The following is a 25,786-nucleotide window of genomic DNA, read 5'->3' on the forward strand; positions in this document are numbered from 1 at the left end:
CATGGTTCGTAAGGAAAGTGATGGATGGTTGATGCCCTACAAGATGAAGGCTCCATAATGATGAAGATGGAATTCATGACATCGAAATGAGGAGCTTTACAAGTAACTAAAGGTCCCATGATCTCCACCAAAGAGCAGAAAGTTGTTGTTGGAAACAAGTCCTTGGTTAAGAGGGAGCTTGGAAACAAGTCCCTGGTTAAGAGGGAGCTTGCACGAGTCCCTGGATAAGAGGGAACTTGGGTACATTCCTTTTATAGGAATGGGTATATCTTCCCTAGGTAAGAGGGAGAGTAAGGCTTAGGATAACGACATTGCATCGGTCTTGGATTGTTAGAATTATTTTGAAGGAAATCTTTATCTCCAACCGGAATGAGTGGTGGATGGCATACGCTATCAACCACGTGCAAGGCTTAGATTTTTCTCAGCATCATTGAAGGCCATTGTTGTTAGTGGAATGAAAACAATGGTGACCGGATGATACTCGATGAAGACTTGTTGTCCTTTTGATCTTTGTGTAATGGACACAGGCCCACATATAAAGGATGAAGATTCAAGATCTGACCATTCAAGTCGATTAAAGAAATACTGTGAAAGTTTTATAAATCCATACAAAGGTTTATAAATCCATACTTTCTTGATTAAAAAAAATTGCAAACAGTAGTATATGTCAACGAGATGCAACCACGGCTTGAAATAAAGGGTGGATCTCAGACTACATGTAACTACGTTTTTGGGGAAAATTTTAAATTTCGATGTTGCAAGCACTGGAGAATTGAATCAACTAGAAATGCATTCAAACATGACAACGGGACAAGACAGAACCTGTGGAAACAAATGATCTAGCGCAAGTGAAAATTGCCTTATCTGCCAAAGCTGGGAAGTGGGTTTGGGTCAATGCCAAACAGTATTGGGGCATTTTAAAAAGAAGGTTAGCCTCCAAAATGGGAGAAAACAAGGAAAAGCTGTCTCAAAGAGAAAGTACTTAGGCCCTTCACAATAAGCACTCAAACCACACATCCACACCTCTCACATGGTCATCTAATCTTTATGTGGAAGAATTGTTAAATGCAAAACAAAGGTTGGAGGTTTTAGAAGCTAAAGAGCAAGAAAGAGATCATAAAATTCATATTATAACAACTGAGAACAAGGCTTTAGCAGAAAGCAATAAAGTTTTGAAAGAACAAGTGGCATTGCTATAGGAAGCTCTCCTCATAGGGAAGACAGAATGGCAATGCATGAAGGCATATGTGCAAAACATAAAGAAATCTGTAGTGGAAAGTATAAAGGTGATGAATGCGAAACCATCCTAGGATAAAGGGAAAGCGGTTTCCCAAATAGACAACCATGAAGAGAAAGCAAGAGAAGAAAGGAAAGGAGATTCCACAAAGGTTTCCAAAACTTGGGCCCAAGTTATTAGCAGTTTTGCTTATAGGGAAGGAGAAACAAACATTCGGGTTGACAACATGCAAGATAGAGAAAGCAAGGACAGACAAAATAGAGCAACAAACATAATTATTAAAGGGGTGAAAGACTATGGGAAAAATGAATGTACTCTTGATCTTGCAAGGGATTTCTTGAAAGACAAGTTGCTATGGCAAGGACAAATATGCCAAACATGGAGGGTGGGTAAGTTTAATGGTGAGAGGGCCAGGCCAATACAAGTCATCATGCCTAGCTTGCGTGATAAATATCTCATTGTAAGCAAGAAGCATCTCTTGAGGGGTTCTCGTTTTTTTCTAGAAGAAGATTTAACTGTACGACACAATGTTACTTGGGAGCGGGAGCGGGAGCGGGGAGCGAGAGCGGAAGCGGGAGCGGGAGCGACCATTTTCAGAAGCTCCCGGTTTGGGAGCGAATCGGGGAGCGATTTTTTAAAAATATATATATTTTTTATATTTTTTAATTTTTGATACATATATGTCAACAAAAACATGTAGAATGATGAAATAGACATAAAAAACATAAAAAAACATAGATTGAACCATATAACAACAATCATCTAGAAGTTATAATCTTCATCAACCACGTCCGCAAGTTAGTAACATAGTAACATACAACATATTGAGTCTCATGATTCATCAATCTTAAAGTTTCAAGCTTTTAAAATTCAATATATAACATTTATCATCATTGATCACCAAAGTTGTACTTGTAAGCTAAGTGTAACCATTACAACAAATAATATCTAACATGAAATGAAATGTTATAAAATGAAATGAAATGAAACAACTTTCAACTTTCATGAAGCATCATATTCATAATTCATTACTAATGAGTTATAATTGCCAACTTCAAACTTAAATTGTCATATATTGTTTAAAAAAATATCATAATAAATATGAAAGAGTCAATAGTTATAAAAGCTACTAGAAACTAGAAAAGAGAAGTAAATCTATTATCTATTTCTTATGCTTGGGCCTCTTGCCACCACGAGAAATGTCTAATTTTTTAGTCTTGTTGCAAAATCAGGATCTTTGTCATTAATATCACCCTCCAAGCATTAATATCCAGAGGTATCTTTGTCATTACCTTTGTATCTGTATAGGGATCTTTGTCATTAATATCACCCTCTAAGCATTAACATAAGATAGAAAAAGCATAGCATGTCAAGTCAAGATTTTGTTTGAGTGATGCGTACATTTTTAGAAGGGTTATGATAGAGGAGTTCGACAATCAATGTCACTAACATCAAGGTACATAGAGGGATTGGTACTCTTGATTAAATATGAGTTCCATACCCTAATACATGACAAAATTCAATGGAAACATTGCAATCCCCCAATCCTGAAAAACTGATAAGTCTGCTGGATTTTGAATGAAATCTAAAATTCTACTTTCTCCATATGAAATCCAATGAGGACGAAACCACTCTCAAACATCCTGAGTCATTTCATGGTAATGTTAAAAATTTAAGTAAAAGGATGAAAATGAAAATTAAAGAAAATGTCACTTTTACTTTAAGAATTTAACATTACCATGAATAGCATATCAATACTAGGGCCTAGACTTGATCATTAAGTTGCCCCACTCAAAAACTATTTGTTTCTTTCAAAAAAAATTGCATTTCGAACATTACTACAAAAAAAAGAATGCAAAAAAGGCAAAACGCTCCCGAAAACGCTCCCGAAAAGGCAGGGAGCGAAATTTTTTTTAGGGAGCGCGCTCCCGAAATCGCTCCCTTTTCGGGAGCGATTTCGGGAGCGCGCTCCCGACCCGCTCCCGAGTCGCTCCCGCCCGGAGCGCGGATCGGGAGCGGGAGCGAGGGGGGGGGGGGCGCTCCCCCGCAACACTGGTACGACAACAAGAGGAAAGGAGGGAGGAAATGTTAAAGGTTAGGGCAGCAAGAGATGAAGGCAAGAGAGCATGGATTTATAAAGGTAAAGCTGTGATAGCGCGATTTGGACCTCCTTCCAAAACAGAGCAGCAAGATGGTAATAAAGAAGAGGCAACAAACTCTTCAACAGGAAATCAGGAAGCAAGGTCAGTATGGGAAAGCAGGGACAAAGACTCAACTGTGAGTCTTGCATGTCAAAATAAATAGCAATCAAGTCATACCTAGGTTTCCTTAAGATTAGTTTGTTGGAACTGCAGAGGTTACCCATGGAGACGAGGACCTGGGTTAGGGCCTATTGTGGAAGATAGAGACATAATTTGCCTCATAGAAACACATGAGCATGAAGGGTGCAAGACACCTTTGTTTAAAGGATACTAGAAGATGGCAGTGTGGAACAAAGTAGCAGGGAATGGCAAAGGACACAGGGGTATCATGGTATTAGTGAGGGAAAAATAAGGTCGTCTCATTCAGTTAGAAAAAGAAGACTCAAATAAACAATTCATTTGGTTTAAAATATCAGAAAATGGAAATCACATCAGAATTGCATCATGCTATTTCGCACCGCAAGTTTAAAAAATATACAAATGTAAAGGGCTTGACCACAAAGATCCCTTTGCAGCCTTAAAAGTAGATATTACAACATATTCTCAACTAAGTGAAGTCCTTATAGTGGGTGATTTCAATTATAGGACTGCAATTGAGCAAGCTAGCATTCTTTGTTGTAAAGAAGATCACGACCCTATTTGGCTTACAGAAGAGAGTAATCATAAGTGGGAAAGAATTTCAGAGGACAAGGGTTGTAATTTATTTGGTGAACAATTGCTTACTCTATGTGGGGCCTTTGATTTAGTCATTTTTAATGGCTTGACTAGATGGGCAAAGTCCGATAATCTCACTTGCAATACTTACAATGGAGCAAGTGTAGAAGATTATGTAATTTGATCACATGGTTTGTGTGTTAAAATGGAGGAAGTTTTGGTTGGGGATCAACTTTGGGACTTAAAATCAGATCACAAGCCAATTATTTAGGTTTCCCTTGGACTGGGAAAAAACAATTAGAGTAAGAAACTCAGTGTGTTCAACAAAATCTCCCAAAGGGCAGAATTCTTTTGACTCCAGAAAATTGTAATACCTTCAAAATGACGTTAGAGAGGCTCTTCGAGAAGGAGAAAATCCCAATTCACGACTTTCATAGTCACAAATTAACACATTTAATTCAAAGCGCACTTGCAGAGTGCAAAAGAGCAAAAATTAAGAAGTCTGAAACAAATTTCTTTCTGGTTAATCCTTGGTTTAATGAGGAATGCAAAAAGGCAAGGAGAATGTGGAAAGAGTCAAACAAGGATAACATAAAGCTCAAAGCTTACAAGCAGATATTAAGAAAGAAAAAGGTTGATTTCATGGTTTCAAGGAGGGAAGAACTAATCTTCCTTGGGAAAAATAATCCCAAATTATTTTGGAAGGAGCTCCAACCAAGAAAGATGCAAACTGAAAATAGTATTACAACTTCTAAATGGTTTGACTATGCAAGACAACTCTATGAGCAAGATCCCAAGGTTGACCCTCCCCCATTGGTCAACACTGATACTGAACTCTTGACGGTGCAAGAGGTAGAGATGGGTATCAAGAAGTTGGGTGTTGTAAAAGCAAAAGACTTAGCTGAACTCCAAGCAGAGTATCTAATGTGGGGCTCAAAGATGCTTGCTCCTCACATTACAAAAAATTTCAACAACATCATACAACAGGGGTTCCCCAGATGTACTAGGGACTTGGCTTTCCCCTTATGGGTTGGGAACACCTAATAGGGTCTTTCAATAGCCACTCCTACTTAGGGAGGTAACACTATTACATGATCAAAGCCCCAAATTTGGAAGGGAAGCCTTGTATGAGTGTCATTTTTCCCTTGATTAACAAGCTTGGTCCACTTAGATGCACCAATAACTATTGTACCTAAGGGTGAAGATGTAACATTGGATATTGTGTGTGATTGGCATGTGGTTTTCATCATGGGATGGGCAACTTAATTGGGGCCCAAGTCCACCAAAGGAGCATATGGCACCCATAGTTTTAAAAACCGTTCCGGTCCAACCGGTTACCGGCCTAACCGGCCGGTTGGGAGGCTCACCGGTCAGAACCGGTGAAAAAACCCGGTTTACAGCACCCTTTGCCCAGAAAATTGCCCTAACCGGTAAAAACCGGCCGGTTTAGGGCAGAACCGGCCGGTTTATTGCTAACCGGCCGGTTCTGTCCTAAACCGGCCGGTTTATGGACAAGTCAAAACAGATCCAAGGAAGATAGTCAATGCTGGTCAGAAATGTGGGGCCAACTTGTCTTCTACGAGGCTGACTTGGCCAAAGTCATAAATATTAAGTTTCTCCATTAATTTGCTAACGAAATTCTGACCGAAGCTGCCAATCTTCAACAAGATTGACAGTTCTATGATCTGACTGATCATATTCTTGTGAAATCAACCTCTTGATACATGTCTTTTATTCCAAGCCTTGAAATTTTTTAAGAATGATGCCAAAGCAAAATCTTTAATATTGATTAAGGTCACTGTGGGTAAATCAAGCCATGATGCATACCTTTCATTTGCAGACTTATAATTTTGTTAGACTCATTTATGGCTGTGAGTTATGAGATGCTGAGCTACCCATCATTGTAATGTCTTTTGCATGGAGATCTTAGAGTCCTTCAAACTATGAAATGATTTGTATTTCAAAAAAGCACAAAATAAATCTCAAAGAGAAATGAGGTACTTGACAGTGCAATTCAAAATCTGTTTGTAAACTTCACGACGGGCCTTCTTTAATATGTTTTGGACTTTGATTTCTGGCTTTGTTTCAATGATCTTTTTGTAGGTCTGCATTCTCATGACTAATTCATTACTTCTTTCCTGTATAATAAATTCTTGTCATGCATCTTCGCTTTGTGATTGAACCTTTTATTCCACAGGTTGCTGGCGCCAGTCCATCAACAAGGTGTCATCAATATGTTTTAAATATCTTGATCAAGTTCTGCTAGAAAATATCTGCAACAAGGCCTAGATTAGGCCCTTTTAGGAGAGTTCAGATTACACAACAATATTACAGAGATCTGGCTTTGAACTTCTTTCACGACTCAGTCTCAAACACATAGGTAACTCAGACCTTACTCTGACTTGTGCTGAGGCATCCTCAGACTCTGAACCAGATGATGTCTATGTAGCTCCTGATGATGATCCTGTGTCTAGTAGTGGTGATGGACTTGATGATTGATCATGTGTACACTGTAGACTTGTAGTAGGCCAATGGCCTCATAGCTTGCAGCATTGTTTTTGGACTTTATAGGCCATTTAGAGCCTCATTTCTTATGTATTTTGCTATTTTGTCGATGATATGTATTGCACTCGGTGCCATTTTGATATATTCACCTTTGCATGGTATATAAATGAGCAAACTTTGCATATTTTGTCTCTATTGGCTTGGAATCATGGTTTTACATCTTAAAAATAGTTTTGTTTCATTAAAAATTAATTATTTAATGTATTTTTTAAAAACCGGTTCGTTTAGACCAAACCAGTCCCGGTTAGACCGGTTCCGGTCGGTAAACCGTTTAGCTAGGTGGACCGGTTCGGTCACCGGTTCCGGTTTTAAAAACACTGATGGCACCCTATAGGTGGAGCGTTGAGAGCCATGGGACTCCTGTCACTTGAAGAGCATCATATATCCATGGGCACCCTCAACACCTGAGCAAGTTTGCACACTGCCCCATATTATTCACAAGATGATGCACTTGGACCAACATGCCCTAGCTGACTTAGCAGTGATCACATGGTTTGGTAGTCGATCTAAGGCATAGATGAGGTTTGTCTCACCCCTCGAGACACGTGAGGGCTAACACCATCCTCAAAGCCCTTAATGTTGGAGCAAAACCCAACTATTTCACCACCAAGAGACCCATGAGACCAACTTTTGTGCCCCAAACTCAAAACTAGGGTCAACAGGATGATTTGCATGGAAGTCTAGGGGCCAATCCCTAGACATTGATTTTTGGAGCCCTCTACACTTATTTTGGCACTAGAGGAGCCCAACGCTTGTCGAAAGGAGGCCTACACATGCATGACATCAGCATTTCAACCCTCCCATGGTTAGTTACTATGTTTTCACATTGGCTATAAGGTCGACTTGTGACCTTACCTAGTATTTTCTCATTATTTTATTATTTAAGGGGCTAATAGGCTAAAATTAGACATCATTGGACACATATATTAGAAAGACCTCATTTGATCTCTCTCGTCATCACACTTGGCATATTTGACCTCTTTAGAGGAACTCACATTTGTTGCTTCTTTGGCTATTGGAGTATCTTGGATGCATTTTGATGTTTGGAAGCTATTTTGGATTGTCTTTGGAGCTATTTCTTTGGTGAATGGATGGATATACTACATGTTATCTTGTAAGTGCCTATTGTTGAAGATTTTTATTTTGAAATTGTCTAATGTATTGAATTGTTGCTTCTAGATTATGCTTATTTATGCCCTAATTTATTGGAAATAAATTTTAAGGGCTATCTAGTTGGGAATTGCATGTTACCCATTGTATAACATGTAATGAATGTTCCTAATGGGGGAATCTTATAAATCTCCATCAAATTCCATTTTCCTTAGATGCAGATAAATGCTAAAAATTGATACCTAGGGCATCAATTTTCGGCCTCCTTGGAAACAAATTTAGTCTATCTAACACATCCTTGACTCCATATTCCCAAAGGACAAGGCACTAGTCCAAGTCTTTGGTGATCAACCTTAAATGTTATCCATAATTTCCTCTTCTCAAATTCGATCCTTTTAAGCCTAGGGTGAAAATCTAGGGCTTGGAGCGAAATTCCAAGGAGGAGGGTTTTTGCTAATTTAAGAACCTAAACATCAAGAGATAGGTCTAGGCTACCTAACCTATCAATTTGGTGGGTTCGACTCAAATTTCATCCATAAAATCTCTTGCCCTATGTGTTGCTCTAAGAGGGAAACCCTAGTTTCTTCTCCCTCAACTTGAGGACTTTGTTGAGGGTTTCATGAGCCTTGGACTAGCTGAATATCATTGTAAGAAATCCTTTCCCTTGGGCCTTGACCTTGTGAACACATATTGATATTACCATCAAAAACTTCAAAACCCTAGGTCTTGGGCCTTTTTTTAGGGCTTTTGTTTGGGCGATTTGCTTCTTTGAAGCCTTGTATCTTTATTGTGCCTCTCTTTGAATGAGCTTTAGTGGGATCACTTTGTACCTTATATATTAATTGTTAGTGATTCCTCCTTTATTGGGACTCCTCCCATTGGTGAAAATTCGTAAAGAACAGGGGGTTTTGGCTGTGGTGACATTGGGCCTCTACCCCATTGGTAGCACTTTTTCTAGCTTTTGTTTTGTAGAGTTTCCATCTCCAAGACCTGCTAGATTTTGTGGTAACAGTAGTTTCGGAAGATCTTCTTCATAGGCTTGGTGTCTTTGTTGAAAAGTGTAACTAGGTTTAACCTTCATAATGTCTAATGTAATCATGATTTTATGTATTTGATGGAAAGAGAAAAATAAATTTTGTTATTATTATTTTGAAGCATGGGTTTCATGCTCAAGGTCATTTAATTTATAAGTCGAGCACTCATTGAGTGCTTTTATTTAAGTTAATTGAGCCATTGTACTATGTAAAGCCCTTTTGGGCATCTTGTATTATGTAAAAGGAATTTATTTGAATCATAAAAGACCCTCCAAGACAAGTCAACCTAACTGCAACAAGTTGACTTACATGAACGATCAAGTCAGCCTCATGGAGGCAATTCGTACCCTTGGAAAGCCTATATATAAAAGACGTTCGACCTCCATTGAGGAACACATCCAAGACATACGAAGAAGCAAGAGAGGAAGTTCGATCTTAGAAAGAAGAAGTCCTAAGGTAAGCGAAGTTCAAGAAGGAAGCTAGAGTCAAAGCTTTTGGATCTCTCTCTCTCTCTCATGTGCAATGAAATTCTGAAACTGTTAAGTCGAAGTTGCTGGAGAAGTTGTTGGGATCGAAGTTGCTGGAGAAGTTGTTAGGGTCGAAGTTGCTGGAAGGTCAAAGTTTGTTGCTGTAAGCTGTGTAAGGAAAGATCATTAAGAAAGAAAGTTGACTTGGTCTTGGAGGGGTCTTTGTCAAGGGTCAATAGGTCTTGGAATTCGCCATATGAACATTTTATTAGAAGAAAATAATTCTTGTGGGTTTTCCTCTCAAGAAGAGAGGTTTTGGACCTAGCTAGCAGCCTACATTTTGTGTCTTCTTGTCTCATTGATCTTCATTATTTGGTAGTTGTTTGATGATAGAGAACACAATAATAATCAAGTAAAAGAAGAAGTTAGTAACAAGTACCTCAAGGCTCAAGTTAAGTAAAAGAACATCACAAGCAATTATCAAAGTAAGAGAAATCACTAATCTAGTTGCCCCTAGATTTCTCAACATGGAATCAGAGCTAATGTGACTACAACAAGGAAAAGCATCTTGAAGGTCACTCCATTGAAGAAGGATACATAAGGGCCGAGCACAAGGATATCATCAAGGACAGCTAAGAAGCATCAAGGAGGACCATTCATCTCATCACAAGGATCACATCATCTATACGAAACACCACTTTGAAGAAGAAGAAGACCACAAAGACCCTACCTCCATTCAAAGGACTCTACACTTGACGCATTTTTGGGAAGCTTACACATTCTACAATCATCTAACAAGGAAGCAAGAAAGAGCACTTCATCATCAAAGTGATCTCCCTCACGTTGAAGAAATGATCACATCTCAATCATCTTTGAAGAAGATCATCAAGAAGGCATCTTCAATAGTCAAGCTCATCAAGAAGGCATCAAGTTGAAGATATCATCATCAAGGAGCATCTTCACTTGACAAGTAAGTATCTTTATATTTATGTTTGAATCTACTATCAACATGACTTCATTCTGCAAGGAAAGCAACAAACTGGTTGGGTCATCAAATTTCCTTGCATGGAAGAAGAGGATAGATTTGATCCTCATAGAGAATGAAGTTATTGAATATGTCAAGGGTTCAATCTCCAAACCATCTCAAGAGAAATCTCAAGCACTATCAAAGTACATGAAAGGGGAAGTAAGGGCTCAAAGAATCCTCATAGAATCAATCAAGGATTCCCTCATCCCTTATGTAGCAAAGTTGGAGACATCGAAAGATATCTATGAAAAGTTGGTAGAATTGTTTTCTGTAAGCACTGCAGGAGAAGTTATATCACTGAGAATCGAACTATACAATATGAAGGTATTAAAGGAAGAAGGGGTAGCCTCATACGTTATCAGGGTATCTCAAATAAGAAATCAACTACAAGAACTAGGAGAAATAATGTCTGATAAAGAAACGACCACCGTTGTGCTCAATGCACTCCCTGATGAATAGGGCAACTTTGTATCAGGTATCTATGTAAAGAAGGAAATCACTCCATTTAGTGAACTTTGGTCATTATATAAGATTGAAGAAACTAGGTAAAAGGCAAAGAGTGATGTTGGATCAAGTGAACAAACTTAAGCATACGTTGCCATGGCTAGAAAGAAAGGGAAGTTTGGAAAGTGTGATCCTCAGAAGAAGAAGAAGATCAACATGTTGAAGATCAAATGCTATGAATGTAATGAATATGGGCATTTCAAAAGGAAGTGAACGACCTCTACTATGACTGAGATAACCTTCTACACTTGGTTCTTTTCAAGTTTATAAAATATAGTTGTCATGATGGAAAGCATCACAAGTATGATATGATGCATTATAACATAGATTGAGATGACATCATCATAGAGGCATGGAAGGATAGTCGAAGTAGAAGCCTATATGGTTGAAGCAGTCATAGCACATGATAGAAAGGAAGTAGCTAATGACATCTTCATTGGAAGCATAGTAGGATAATCAAAGTGGCAAACAAGTCATCTAGCAAGATAAGAATATAAAAGTCTATCTCACCTCATCATCATTAGAAAGAAGCATTTATAGAATGAGGATCATTAAGATCCTCCATTGGAATCTTTGCTAAAAGGTTCACCTCTATTTAGAAAAATCAAGTGTCTCACAGATGGTCTACATTCTACCTTATGTGGGATCTACAATTTAGAAGGATGATGGTACGATGACAAATATGTGTGGCATGTCAAGTTGGTTGAAGTGTTTTCATCTTCAAACAAGGAAAGGAAGCTGCTAGAAGAAAGTCTAGATGACCACATGAAGGAAGAGGTTTGTATATATTTAGTAATAGATAGATAAAGTCATGTCATCATATGGTTGCAGATAGAATGGGTAGAATGCGCTATCTCATGAGCATGATAAAAGAAGAAGAAACTCTTCCTTTAGAAAGATACATGAAGGCATGTAGACAATATGCCTTGAACTCTTCTACATATTGACGTGATATGACCTCATGGAGAAATTCATGGTTCCTATGATGAAGGAACTATGTATAGACGATCCTGTGAAAGCAATATGTGAAGAGAAGGTGAAAGAAGAGTTCATGAAAGATGTCTCTATAGTCACGTAAGATAAGATCAGTGGTCAACATCTGATAATTGGAAGGATTAGCTATGACATCTCCACGGAGAAGGTATGAAGACCCTGATATGTTGGAAAAGGAGAAGCTTGGTAATAAATGTCTTGGAGTTAGATTCATGTGTATGCAGGATGTTGATGTTGCAAGAAACTAATGCCGTGACAAAAGGCCATCATAAAAAGGTAACTTTGATTTACTATTCATTTTGGTTTTTGAGAAATCATCTGGTCGGGTTGAAACATGGCAACCAAAAGATGTTGAAAAGTGTAATTAGGTTCGGTCTTCATAATGTCTAATGTAATCATGATTTTATGAAAAGAGAAAAATAAATTTTATTATTATTATTTTGAAGCATGGGTTTCATGCTCAAGGTTATTTTATTTTTGTAGGTCAAGCACCCATTGAGTGCTTCTAGGTTTTCGTCATTGAGTCTAAAAGTCAACTGAATCATTGTCATATGTAAAAGATCCCTTTGGGCATATTGTATCATGTTAAAAGAATTTATTTGAGTCAAATTTGTGTCAAAAGACCCTCCAAGATCAAGTCTTTCATGGAGGCAATTCATACCCCTAAGAAGCCTATATATAAGAGGCATTCAACCTCATTTGAAGCATACATCCAAGAGATTCGAAGAAGCAAGAGAAGAAGTTCGATCTTAAAAAGAAGTTCTAAGGGTTCGAAGAAGCAAGAGAAGAAGTTCGATCTTAAAAAGAAGTACTAAGGCAAGAGAAGTTCAAGAAGGAAGTTGGAGTCGAAGTTTTTGGGTCTCTCTCTCTCTCTCTTTCTCTCTCTCAAGTGCAACGAAATTCTGAAGCTACTAGGTCGAAGTTGCTGGAAAAGTTGTTGGGGTCGAAGTTGTTAGAAAATTTGATGGAAGGTCGAAGTTTTTTGTTGTAAGTTGTGTAAGGAAAGCTCATCAAGAAGGAAGGTTAACTTGTCTTGGAGGAGCCTTTGTCAAGGGTCATAGGTCTTGGAATTCGTCATTTGAACATTCTATAAGAAGAGAAGAATTCTTGTGACTTTTCCCATTAGGGTAATTTTGAGGTCTAAAATGGGCTTGCTAAGGAAATTATAAAATAATAGTGGAAATAATAAAAGAAGATTAGATTATATCATCAAATTTTAGAGGGAAAAAAGAAAAAACTATATTTTCAACTTATCTCCCTATAGGTTTACTCAAATTTTGAGTGGCAACACTCGTTGGATGTAGAATTTGATTCCTCATCCAAGGAGTACCCATGTTGCATACTTTTGATGGACCCTTTTACACGAAAAATGAGAAATACATGAAAAGTGTGATTGCAATCACATTTTTTCATGTATTTCTCATTTTTCGTGTACCAGGGTCCATCAACAGTATGCAACAAGGGTACTCCTTGGATGAGGAATTAAATTTTGAATCCAGCAAGTACTCCCGCTCAAAATTTGAGTAAAACCTTAGGAGATAAGTTGAAAATACAAGTTGAAAAAGTAGTTTTATTATTTTATTATTTTTTAATCTTTTTACTTTTTTACTCCAAAAATGGTGAATCATCTCCCATGGTTGACATCATCATCTTGAATCCTATTGGTTCTTATAAAGTTTATTTTGGTTGTACATTTTTCTTAGGAGGTCCATTTTAGACCTCAAAATTCCCCTAATGCTCTCAAAAGGAGAGGCTTTGGCCCTGGCTAAAAACCTACATTTTGTGTCCTCTTGTCTCATTGATCTTTATTGTTTGGTAGTTGTTTGAAAAAACACAATAATAATCAAGTGAAAGAAGCTAATAACAAGTACGTGAAGTTAAGTAAAAGAACATCACTAGTAGTTATCAAAGAAAGAGAAATCACCTTATTTGGCTGCCCTAGATTTCTCCACATGGTATCAGAGCTAAAGTGACTACAAGAATAAGACGCAGTTTGAAGATCACTTTATTGAAGAAGGATACATAAGGGCCAAGCATAAGGAGATCATCAAAGAGAACTAAAAGGCATCAAGAAGGATCATCCATCACATCATAAGAAGCATATCAAAGGAGGATTAGTCTACACATCATCTTGAAGGAAGGAATACTTGAAGAAAGGAAGAAGGCCTCAAAGACCCCTGCCTCCATTCAAAAGAAGGATTCAACACTTGAAGCATTCTTGGAAAGCTTATACTCTATACAATCATCAACCAAAGGAGGCAAGAAAGAGCAGCTCATCATCAAAGTGATCTCTCTCTCATTGAAGAAAGGATCACATTTCAAGCATACTTGAAGAAAGACATCTCTCAGCATCTAGTAGAAGACATCTTTATCAAGAAGGCATCAATATGAAGACATCATCAAAGATCATCTTCACTTGACAAGTAAGTATTCTACATTTCGTACGTCTCAATCCTTAAACCAAATGACTTCATTCTGCAAAGAGAACAATAAATTGGTTGGGACCTCAAACTATGTTTCATGGAAGAAGGGAATTGATTTAATTCTCATGGATAATGAATTTATTGAATATATAAAGGGCTTCATCACCAAACCATCTCAAGAGCAAGCTCAAGCAATATCAAAGTGCATGAAAGGATTGATAAGGGCACAAAGGATCCTCATAGAGTCAATCAAGGATTCTCTCATCCCTTATGTTGCAAAGTTGACTATAGCGAAGGAAATCTATGACAAATTGGTGGAGTTGTTTTCTGTAAGAGCTGCAAGAGATATCATATCTTTGAGAACCGAATTATACAAGGTGAAAATATCAAGGGAAGAAGGGATAGCTTCATATTTCATAAAGGTATATTAAATTAGAGATCAACTACAAGAACTTGGAGAAGTAATGTCTGATCAAGAGATGACCACCATTGTGCTCAATGCACCACCTAATGAATGGGGGAATTTTGTATCAAGCATCTATGGGAAGAAGGAAACCACTCCATTCAACAATTTGTGGTCATTATGCAAGATTGGAGAATCTAGATTAAAGGCGAAGAATGATGTTGGATCAAATGAACAAACACAAGCATTTACAACTACGGCAAGGAAGAAAGGGAAATTTGGAAAGTTTGGGCCTCGAAAGAAGTTTCAAAAGAGAATTGATATGTCAAAGATCCAATGCTATGAATGTAATGAATATGGGCATTTCAAAAGGAATTGTTCTAAACTTAAGAAGGACAACAAGAAGAGAAAGGAGAGAAATGAAGCCCATGTTACTGAAGAAGTGGAAGAACCAGAAAATAAGACGTCAAAGAAGTGATAGACCTCCACTATTAAAAAACTTTCACCAATATTTTAAAAATCGGACTCGGAATCGGTCGAGGTGCCAACTCCGACACAGACTCTGACTTAGTATTGACTCAGACTAGTTGATTCCAATGACTTGGTCATTGTAAAAATTAAATATTCAATTTTTAATGGAAAATCATATTTTTAAAGGTTTTCATTCATGTTTCCAAACTGAAAGCCTTAGAATAATAGAGAGAAGACAACACCGCATCAAAGTATGCTCATGAATATATCTATTATATCAAAATGGCTCCCAATGCACTATCCAATACATGTGATATATAGAGATCAGAACAAAAACACATAACCAATGCTGCTCCAGAAACCAACTCCAACTACTCACAAATGCTCACACAAATGCAATGAGATAGTTGTGAGAAAATATGTGGTTGGGTCACCTTTGTAGGTGTGGGAGAGGTAGAAGGGCTAGGAAATAGTTTAAACAAAAAAAATTGATTTCAAGTCCGCCCCACTTGCCCTTTTTTCCCACCACTGAGACCAGTCAATTTAAGTTGGGCTCGACCGGTTTGGTCGGTCCGTTACCGAACTAGCCGATTCGGTGACCAACTCGGTCGATTTGGTAATGAACGACCGCCGAACCGAATAATTGACCTAGTCGGTTTGGGCAGGGGTATGGCTTGGTCAACTAGGCCGAGTCCGAGGCAAACAGACCTAGTTTTAAAACTATATCTCTCACTCACTTAGCCTATTGTTCAAGTGCATAGAAGTTAGCAAGTCAAGGTAAGAAGCATCTCCAAAATGATAGGATGCATTGTAGCAAAGAATGAAGATGATGACATCATCATAGAAGCATGGAAGGATAGTAGAAGTCTACATGGTTGAAGCAGTCTTCATGATATAAAGGAAGTAGCTCATGGCATCTTCATTAGAAGCATATAAAGACAACTGAAGTAGCAGAAAGTCATCTAACAAGATAGAAGATAAAGAGATCATCATATGTCATCATTATTAGGAAGAAGCATTTGCAGAATAAGGATCATTAAGATCCTCCATTGGAATCTTTCTTAAAAGGTTCACCTCTACTTAGAAGAAGCAAGTGCCTTGCAGAGTCTACAATCCGCCTTGTGTGGGATCCACTGGTCAGAGGGATGAAGGTATGGTGACAAAAATATGCAGCATGACAAGTTGGTTGAAGTACTCTCATATTTAAGCAAGATAAGGAAGATGCTGGAAGGAAGTCTAAATGACCTAATGAAGGAAGAGGTATGTATATCTTTGGTAATAGACATATAAAGTCATGTCATCATATGGTTGCAGATAAAATGGGTAAAATGCTCTATCTCATGAAAATGATGAATGAAGAAAGAAACTCTTCCATTAAGATGATGCATGAAGGCATGTAGATAATATGACTTGAACTCTTCTATATATTGACAAGATGAAATCAACATATTATGACTTCATGGAGAATATGAGGTGGTTAACAAGCATGGTTCCTATAATAAAGGAACTATGTATAGAAAGATGAAAGAAGAGTTCATGAGAAGATGCATCGACTGTCAACTTTCATGCTCTATCTCATGAACATGATGAATGAAGAAAGAAACTCTTCCATTAAGATGATGCATGAAGGCATGTAGATAATATGACTTGAACTCTTCTATATATTGACAAGATGAAATCAACATATTATGACTTCATGGAGAATATGAGGTGGTTAACAAGCATGGTTCCTATAATAAAGGAACTATGTATAGAAAGATGAAAGAAGAGTTGATGAGAAGATGCATCTATTGTCAACTTTCAAGTAAGATAAGATAAGTGATCAACATTTGATAACTAGAAAGGACTAGCTATGAAATCTCCATGGAGAAAGATATGAAGACCCTATTATGTTGGAAAAGGAAAACTTTGGTAATGTATGTCCTGGAGATGGATTCATACAATATGCGAAAGGATGTTGATGCAGGAAGCAAATGTCATGACGAAAGGCCATCATAAAAATGTAACTTTGATTTGATGTTCATTTTGATTTTTGAAATCATTTGGTTGGGTTGAAACGAGGCTACCAAAAGAGAGTAGTAGAAGTCACCTACAACCAATACTCATGAGATTGGATGAATTGATGTGCATTTTTATTTTGAAATCATCTGGTTGGGTTGAAACGGGGCTACCAAAAGAGAGTTGTAGAATTCACCTATAACTAGTACTCATGAGGTTGGATGGAAGATCCTGAAAGAATGATGACTTGGAAGAAGTTGTATGAAGGAAAGCTAGATGTAGACTAGAAGATCACTTTCGATGAAGAGAAGGATGACATGACTATTGGTTCAACACTATGTTTCGTTGAAGGGAAGTGATGAAGAAGATGGCCGATGCCCTACAAAGAAGAAGATGGCTCCATGATGAAGAAGTTGAAGTTCATGACATGATGATGAAAGGAGGAGCCCTACGGGCAGCTGATAGTACCATGATCTCCACCGAAGAGAACTACTATTCGTAACAAGTCCCTTGTTAAGAGGGAGCTTGGGTATATTCCTTTTATAGGAATGAAGAGATCCTCCCTAGTTGAAGAGGGAGAGATAGCCACATCATTTTTGTGTTCATGTTTTGAATAAAGAGTGGAGGATTGGATAAGCATCTCAGATTGATTTGGATACTCTTTGAGGATGAGGTAGGGCATCCAATAGGTAAGAGTAGTCGAAGAGGAAATTCCATGAGGATGTGTTAATCCAAGATGGAATGGTCCTAGAAGGACATACCCTGTAAACATCCGGATGGAGTATGTGCCTTGAGAGACAATGATGAAGGTGTCTATTAGTGATTGTCTCCCCAACATTGTGCTCTATTCTTGTGGAGAGATAGAGTTGTTAGTCAAGGCCTTGCTATATGACAATGTTGGTTGATATGATGAGATGCATTGATATAAGTTGAATAATAGCTTATGAGATGGCTTACCAATCTGACTCTTTTTATGAGAATTCCTCAGTATGAGAATGTCCAAGTACCTTGTATGGATTATGAATACCTTCCTAGTTAAGAGAGAGTGTTGAAAAGTGTAACTAGGTTCGATCTTCATAATGTCTAATGTAATCATGATTTTATGAAAAGAGAAAAATAAATTCTATTATTATTATTTTGAAGCATGGGTTTCATGCTCAAGGTTATTTTATTTTTGTAGGTCAAGCACCCATTGAGTGCTTCTAGGTTTTTATCATTGAGTCTAGAAGTCAATTGAATCATTGTCATATGTAAAAGATCCCTTTGGGCATATTCTATCATGTCAAAAGAATTTATTTGAGTGAAAATTGTGTCAGAATACCCTCCAAGATCAAGTTGGCCTTCAAGGGATCAAGTTGGCCTCATGGAGGCAATTCGTACCCCTGGGAAGCCTATATATAAGAGGCATTCAACCTCATTTGAATCATACGTACAAGAGATACGAAGAAGCAAGAGAGGAAGCTCGATCTTAAAAATTAAAAATCCTAAGGCAAGCGAAGCTCAAGAAGGAAGTTGGAGTCAAATTTTTTGGGTCTCTCTCTCTCTCCCTCATGTGCAACGTATTTCTAAAACTACTAGGTCGAAGTTGCTAGAGAAGTTATTGGGATCGAAGTTGTTGGAGAAGTTGCTAGAAAAGTTGTTGGGGTCGAAGTTGCTAGAGAAGTTGATGGAAGTTTGAAGTTTTTGTTGTAAGTTGTCTAAGAAAAGCTCATCAAGAAAGAAGGTTGACTTGGCCTTGGTGGGGTCTTTGTCAAAGGTCACAAGTCTTGGAATTCGTTATATTAACATTCTATAAGAAGAGAAGAATTCTTGTGGGTTTTCCTCTCAAGAGGAGAGGCTTTAGCCTTGGCTAGCAACCTACATTTTGTGTCCTCTTGTCTCATTGATCGTTATTGTTTGATAGTTATTTGATGATAAAGAACACAATAATATTCAAGTGAAAGAAGAAGCTAATAACAAGTACATCAAGTTAAGTAAAAGAACATCACAAGCAGTTATCAAAGTAAGAAAAATCATCTTATCTAGCTGCCCTAGATTTCTCAACAAAAGAAAGGTTGTAGAAAGTCACCTACAACTAGTACTCATGAGATTGGATGAAAGACCCTGAAAGAAACCTGACTTGGAAGAGATAGCTAAATAAAGGATAGCCAGATGCAGTTTAGAAGATCACTTTCTGATGAAGAGAAGGATGATATCACTGTTGGTTCAACACTATGTTTTGTTGAAGAAAAGTTTAACTAGGTTATGTCTTCATAATGTCTAATGTAATCATGATTTTATGTATTTGATGAAAAGAGAAAAACAAATTTTATTATCATTATTTTGAAGCATGGGTTTCATGCTCAAGGTCATTTAATTTATAATTAAAGCACCCATTGAGTGCTTCTGGGGCTTTGTCACAAAGTCTAGGAGTTAATTGAGTCATTGTAATATGTAAGACCCCTTTGGGCATCTTGAATTATGTAAAAGGAATTTATTTGAGTCATAAAAGACCTCCAAGATAAGTCAACCTAGCTGCAACAAGTTGGCCTACATGAAAGATCAAGAGACATTCGACCTCATTTGAAGCACACATCCAAGATATACAAAGAAGCAAGAGAAGAAGTTCGATCTTAAAAAGAAGAAGTGCTAAGGCAAGTGAAGTTCAAGAAGGAATCTATAGTCAAAGTTTTTGGATCTCTCTCTCTCTCTCTCTCTCACACACATGTGCAACGAATTTCTGACACTGCTAGGTCGAAGTTGCTAGAGAAGTTGTTGGAATGTCGACGTTTGTTGCTATAAGTTGTGTAAGGAAAGCTCATCAAGAAAGAAGGTTGACTTGGTCTTGGAGGGGCCTTTGTCAAGGGTCATAGGTCTTGAAATTCGTCATATGAACATTCTATAAGAAGAGAAGAATTCTTGTGGGGTTTCCTCTCAGGAGGAAAGGTTTTGGCCTTGCCCAATAACCTACATTTTTTGTCCTCTTGTCTCATTGATCTTCATTGTTTGGTAGCTTTTTGATGATAGAGAACACAATAATAATCAAGTAAAAGAAGAAGTTAATAACAAGTACCTCAAGTTAAGTAAAAGAACATCACAAGTAGTTATCAAAGTAAGAGAAATCACCTAATCTAGTTGCCCCTAGATTTCTCAACAGTGTTAGCATGTGGAAGACATTATTTGCCTTTTCTAGGTTCTTTCTTGGTGGAGTAAGTGATTTATGTCTTCTTTCCTAATTTTAACTTAGGAAAAATACAATGACTAAAGTAAATTAATTATTGTGGACTATTGAGTCATTTACCAAGGATAAATAATTTAATTATTTAAGTGACTTAGAAATAATCTCAACCATTGATCTCCAAGATGGTTCTAGAAGGCAGATTTGGGTCAGGGATTTGAACTCAATGAATATTGCAAAGGGAGCCTAGTGAGGAGGTGAAGACACAAGTTGTGTGAGCAAGTCATCATTTAGAAAAGAGATTTTCTCTAAAGTGTGAGTGGCTTTGTGGACCAGGTGCGCAGAGAAGGAGAAGTTCAAGTGGATTGGGACGAATCTAGGAGGGTCGAGTAAGAGGAGATTACATGGCCAAGTTGTCGAAAAGAGATCGATTTTATCTCAAGGAGGCTGAGTTGTTGGAGGGTCGAGTTTCCCCTATTGCACATCAATGGCATGCAAGGAGGGCGCAGTTCCAGTTGTTGGTTGAGATTACATGGCCAAGTTGCTAAAAAGAGATCAATTTTATCTCGAGGAGGCCAAGTTGTTGGAGGGCCGAGTTTCCCCTATTGCACATCAATGGCATGCAAGGAGGGCACAGTTCCAGTTGATGTCTTTAGGATTTATTGTCTTAACATAAGTATTAAAGAGAAGTCATAAAGGCAAAGATCTACACTCCAATCGAATGTCACTATCCCTCTTGTAGTCGGCTAAAATAAGACAGTGATCTCCTCAATGAAACGTTAGCATAGTTCCAGGTTCTCATGTCAGCTTACAATGTAAATGCTGGTCACTATATATAAGGAGTGACTTCACCTCATAAACGACAGGACACTTTGGATCACTTTGATCATTCAACGAAGAAGTAAAGGATGCATTACAATAAACATAAAGGGTGATATCTCAGGACGCTCTCGGGTGAAGTTTGTCCCATCATCGTCATCTCAACGAAGGATTGAAGAACTATCACAAGATAATGTCACAACAATGAAGTAGTACACTCATTATTGAGCGAAGAACTGTGGAATTTGAGGAAGAAAAGAACCATAGAGGTCAAGGACTATACCTAGACAGTGAAGGAATAAGGAGACCGAGACCTATAGCAATACAGTGACACAAAGGGATCTGAAGCAACACAGTGTGAAGCTAGAAGGTTGTGATCCGAAGAGTGCAGGGAATAGTGACAAGTATCTTGGAGGTAATCTTGAGACAAGTAATTTGGTCAAGGGTCTTGGTATGCATCAATTGATGTATCTATAAGAAGAGTTTTTGTGGGTTTTCCCCTCAAGAGGAGGGGTTGTAGCCTTGGCTTGGAGCCTAACAATTGTGTCACTGATGTTATCATTTTTTATAGTTGTTTGATGTATTTAACACTGTGATAATGATGAACAAAGATAATGAATAAAATCATAACATAAGCAGTTATCATGTAAGAGAATTTTGAATTGAACGTTGCCCTACCTAATTCTCAACACCTGTCTCCACTTAGCCCAAGTTGGACCCACCACCATACTCATTAATGCATTTTTAACATCAAGAAGGCGATGCAACATGATGAAGTTTAAGGCATACCCTGTCTCAACAACTTTCAACATCTCCAATTTGGAGTATTCTCGATATATTGCTTGAGATTGGTGGTGGTTGATGATGAATTTTATAATCTCCCTATCCTGCCCTGTGACCTCCTTAATCCATTCTGTTTTTGCCTCAATCTCTTCTAAAACCATATTCAAATTATGGACAATGCAAGGAGTCCAAAATATGTGATTATATCTACTCTCAATAATCAAACCTGCAGCTTTGCAAATATGTGCATTATCTGTGATAACTTGCACCACATTTTCTGACCCTACGTGTTCAATAGCAGAAATTAAAATATTAGCAATGAACTTACTATCCTTTATCTCACCCGAACAATCTTTTGCTTTGATGAACATGGCTCCTTTTGGTGATGACGCAATGGCATTAATCAAAGGCCTGTGTTTTGTATCAGTCCAGCCATCTGAGATAATAGAAACCCCTGTACTACCCCATGAGCTATGAATTGGTTTGAGAACATCATCAAGAAGTTGCCTCTCTTTCTTCAACAAAACTGTTTTGACTTTTTCATAGTTTGGGCCCTTGTAACCTTGAGGAGCTTTATTAATCGCTCTCACCAAAACTTGCCAATATGGGGACTGAACCACATTAAAAGGGATGCCACAAGCAAAGATGACCCTTGCCACTCTTGAGTCAGCTTATTCTCTCCCTTGACTATCAAGCATTTTCACCAATCTGCTATCTTGAATTAGAGTTCATGTCTTTAATAACTCTGCTTCTACTTCTAGTGCCCTTCTCTTTCTTGCTTCTTGAACAATCCTTGGCTCAACGCTATTAGACATGCGAGGATTGGTAGTGCGCATGCCAATTTTGCTTCTTTGATCCTTCAACCTTTGAGCATCATTGCTCTCTTTCTTGAATCTAGCCCTCACCTCTGCATTTTTGGTATGTGCACACACATCAATACCCTTTATCTCTTCATGCAAAATGTGAGCCTTCACTCTTGTGTGAGAGCCCTTGAAGTTATTTTCATTTTTGCACAAATTGCACTTCCATTCCCATGTACTACCGGAACCCATCTGCTTCACTTTGGTAACATACTTCCATAGAGGATAATATTCTTGCTGCCTACTTGCTTGAGTGGATTTAGGGCACTTGAAACACAACTTTGAGAAGCCATGATTGCTGCAAAATTACAATAATACAAAATGAAAAATGCACCCACTTTAGGGGCACTTGAAACACTACTCTGAGAGGCCATGAATGATGCAAAATTAGGAAATGAAAACTCACGCAACTAGCTGCTGCCCATGCTCTTCTTCTTGCTGCCCACGCCCTTCCTCTTGCTGCCCACGCTCCAAAACACAAATAAACTCCTTGCTGCTGCTATAGGAAGCTCTTCTTGCAAAACAATGTGTGAGAAATGAGTGAACGAAATGCCTTTTTAAAGAAAAGAAGAGGCTCATAGGGTTTCTAGAGAGTTTTGTTCTTCTCATCTTCTAGAGAATTCCATTTGTAATTTTTTTAATTAAATTTAGCTAACAGCCACATAAAAAGTAGTTTATTAGTGTGTTTTGGTGTTAGATGCGGCCCACGCCCTCTTTCCATAATCTGAGATGGCTGAAAAAGGCTTAAAAAATTTGAACTTTCTTTTTGGCCGTCAAATCTCGGACTGTTGTGCCGAAACGCCGCTAGCCGTACCGTCTGGCATTTCGAAATCGCAAAACACCGTACAGTATGGATGGCGGCATTTCAGGCCCGTTTCGGGCCATCCCGGGTACTGGAACACCACTAAAAGTGGTGTTTCCTGCAACATAGCTACTAGGTGATTGATGTTATATGGTTTAATCCATGTTTTTATGCTCTTTATAAGTAATTCATCATTCTGCATGCTTTTTTTGACATATATTTATCAAAATATTTAAAAATATATATTATATAAAAATAGCTCCCAAAATTGCTTCCGACTTGGAAGCTTCTGAAATTGTCTTTCCCCGCTCCCGCTTCCTGCTTCCAAGCGGCCTTGCTCCCATCCTTCTAAAGAGGAAAGGCATTCCAATGAAATGCGCGGGGGCAGAGGCAATCAAGGAGTAACCCAGGTAGTTTTAATCTCTTGAGCTCAGATGCAAAAGCAGAATGCCCCATTCTTGAGAACAAATGTGGAAAAGATCAGAGGAAAGAAACCTTGGAGATTCAGAAGGAGAAAGAGACACCTGAAGAAAAGAAAACACAAATAATAAGGGTAAAGAAATTGCACAAATAAATTCTGAGAATTTAGATGATAAGGACAATGGGAAAGATGTTGAATTTTGTAGCTATGGTCGGTCTTCATAATTAGTTTTTTAGCCCTTGATGTATTTGTAATAATGAGTATAATGCATGTTCTTCATGCCATTGTCAAAAGAGAAAAGATGTAACATGTTCTTCATGTCTCTGTAACAAATAGAATCGTGAACCAGAATGATATATTAATTGAGCTTTTCTAGATTTATATAGGTTGTACGTCTACATTTTTGAGACCATAATTAAATGAATATGAAATAAGGATGTCTACTCTAGATCTAATTGAATTATCATTGCAATTGAACTTGTTCCTTGTTAGAGAATGACAATAAAAGTAACAAGAGATGCCAAGCACAAACCTGTTGCTTGCAGCTTAAAATTTCGAAATATCAAGTTCTGTTTCATCTCTTCTCACATGCATTTGATCATGTGCATGCAACCCTATTTTGTTCAATTCTCTGCCTCTCCGTGTGACACACACACAATCACTAGTATATGCAGAATGTGTCTGTTGGAAGGCAAGTGTTGGCAGTGCTTGTATCAGTCGTATCTATAAAGTTGCCTATGGAAGGCAGATATTTTACTATATTGCACCGACTGCACCCTTCCAAATTCCCAAGGCACGAATAACACAGCCCAATTTTAGGGAATGAAAAACGATGCTTGTTATGTTGATTGTTGATGTTGGCATGTTTAGGGGCATTGTTGTTTGATGTTCGAACCTACAATTGATGCATTTACTTGTTGAGACTGAAGTGAATACTGTTCATTTGTTTTTCACTATATCTTTTGTATTATGTATTCTTTGGAAACTAACCTTGTGTGTTGTTTTTGCCATTTTACAGGTTGCTGATTATGGGCTAGCAGCAGACCTGTTTCAAGTGATTCCGGAGCTCTTAGAAAAGCTTCCAGAGAAGAAATGATGTCACATTCAATTGCACTATGTTTGTTCTGTGCTCTTATTTGCATTTAAAGTGTCTATAAAGAAGACTCTACAGGTTCGTTTGTTTGATGCAATAAAGAGGCTGGGAATACTAGAATCCAATGGTGAATGATCTCAATGTATCCGTCACAAGAAAGATTCGTTCTCACATTCGCTATTGATCTCTTTATAGCAAGGCAGCCACCTGCAGATGCAAATAAATTTATTATTTTTTCATCAAAAAGGAAGGGAAACTACTGAAAGCATTTCATTGAATAGGAAAGATCCATTCTCACATTCGCTATTGATCTGTGTATACATGCAACCACCTGCAGATACAAATAAATTTATTATCTTTTCATCAAAACGGAAGGGAAACTATGTCAATTATTCGCAAATGAGCCAAACACAGTTCATTGAATTGGTGATGTATGAGTTGGTGTAACATTTTAATCAAAAGGAACTACAAGCAGAATAGATTGATTTCAAATCCAGTTTTTAGGATACCTAATGATTATTTTACTTCATACAAATTTTTGTACTTTTTGTCAAAGATTACATGTTAGTCATATTAGTAATAAATGACTGGGGCTTATTAGTCCCTGCACTGCAGGGGACTACAGTGATCGCTCAGTGATATTAGTTCATCCATATAGAACCTAACAATTTTTAACCCTTAGGTTATTCCAAAACCTGAGGGATTGCCCCAGAAATTATTTAACCTAGTGAATTAATTTTCTAAATTGTCAAATAAAAAATACA

General features: G+C 37.8%; 1 protein-coding gene across 1 annotated transcript in view; it reads left to right on the top strand.

Annotated features, from left to right (window-relative positions):
• ETFALPHA (electron transfer flavoprotein alpha) overlaps positions 1-25,518 on the top strand; it is a 189,377-nt gene extending 163,859 nt beyond the window's left edge. The window contains exon 8 of the mRNA XM_089402523.1: positions 24,948-25,518. Within this exon, the coding sequence (XP_089258649.1) occupies positions 24,948-25,025 (78 nt within the window). The 3' untranslated portion in view covers positions 25,026-25,518. The remainder of the gene's footprint in view (positions 1-24,947) is intronic.
• Positions 25,519-25,786: the final 268 nt, after the last annotated feature.

Source organism: Pinus tabuliformis, chromosome 2_1 (assembly GCF_031772625.1).
Source record: "Pinus tabuliformis cultivar Carrire ecotype Pingquan chromosome 2_1, CPIR1, whole genome shotgun sequence".
In the NCBI taxonomy this organism is placed as follows: Eukaryota; Viridiplantae; Streptophyta; class Pinopsida; order Pinales; family Pinaceae; genus Pinus; species Pinus tabuliformis.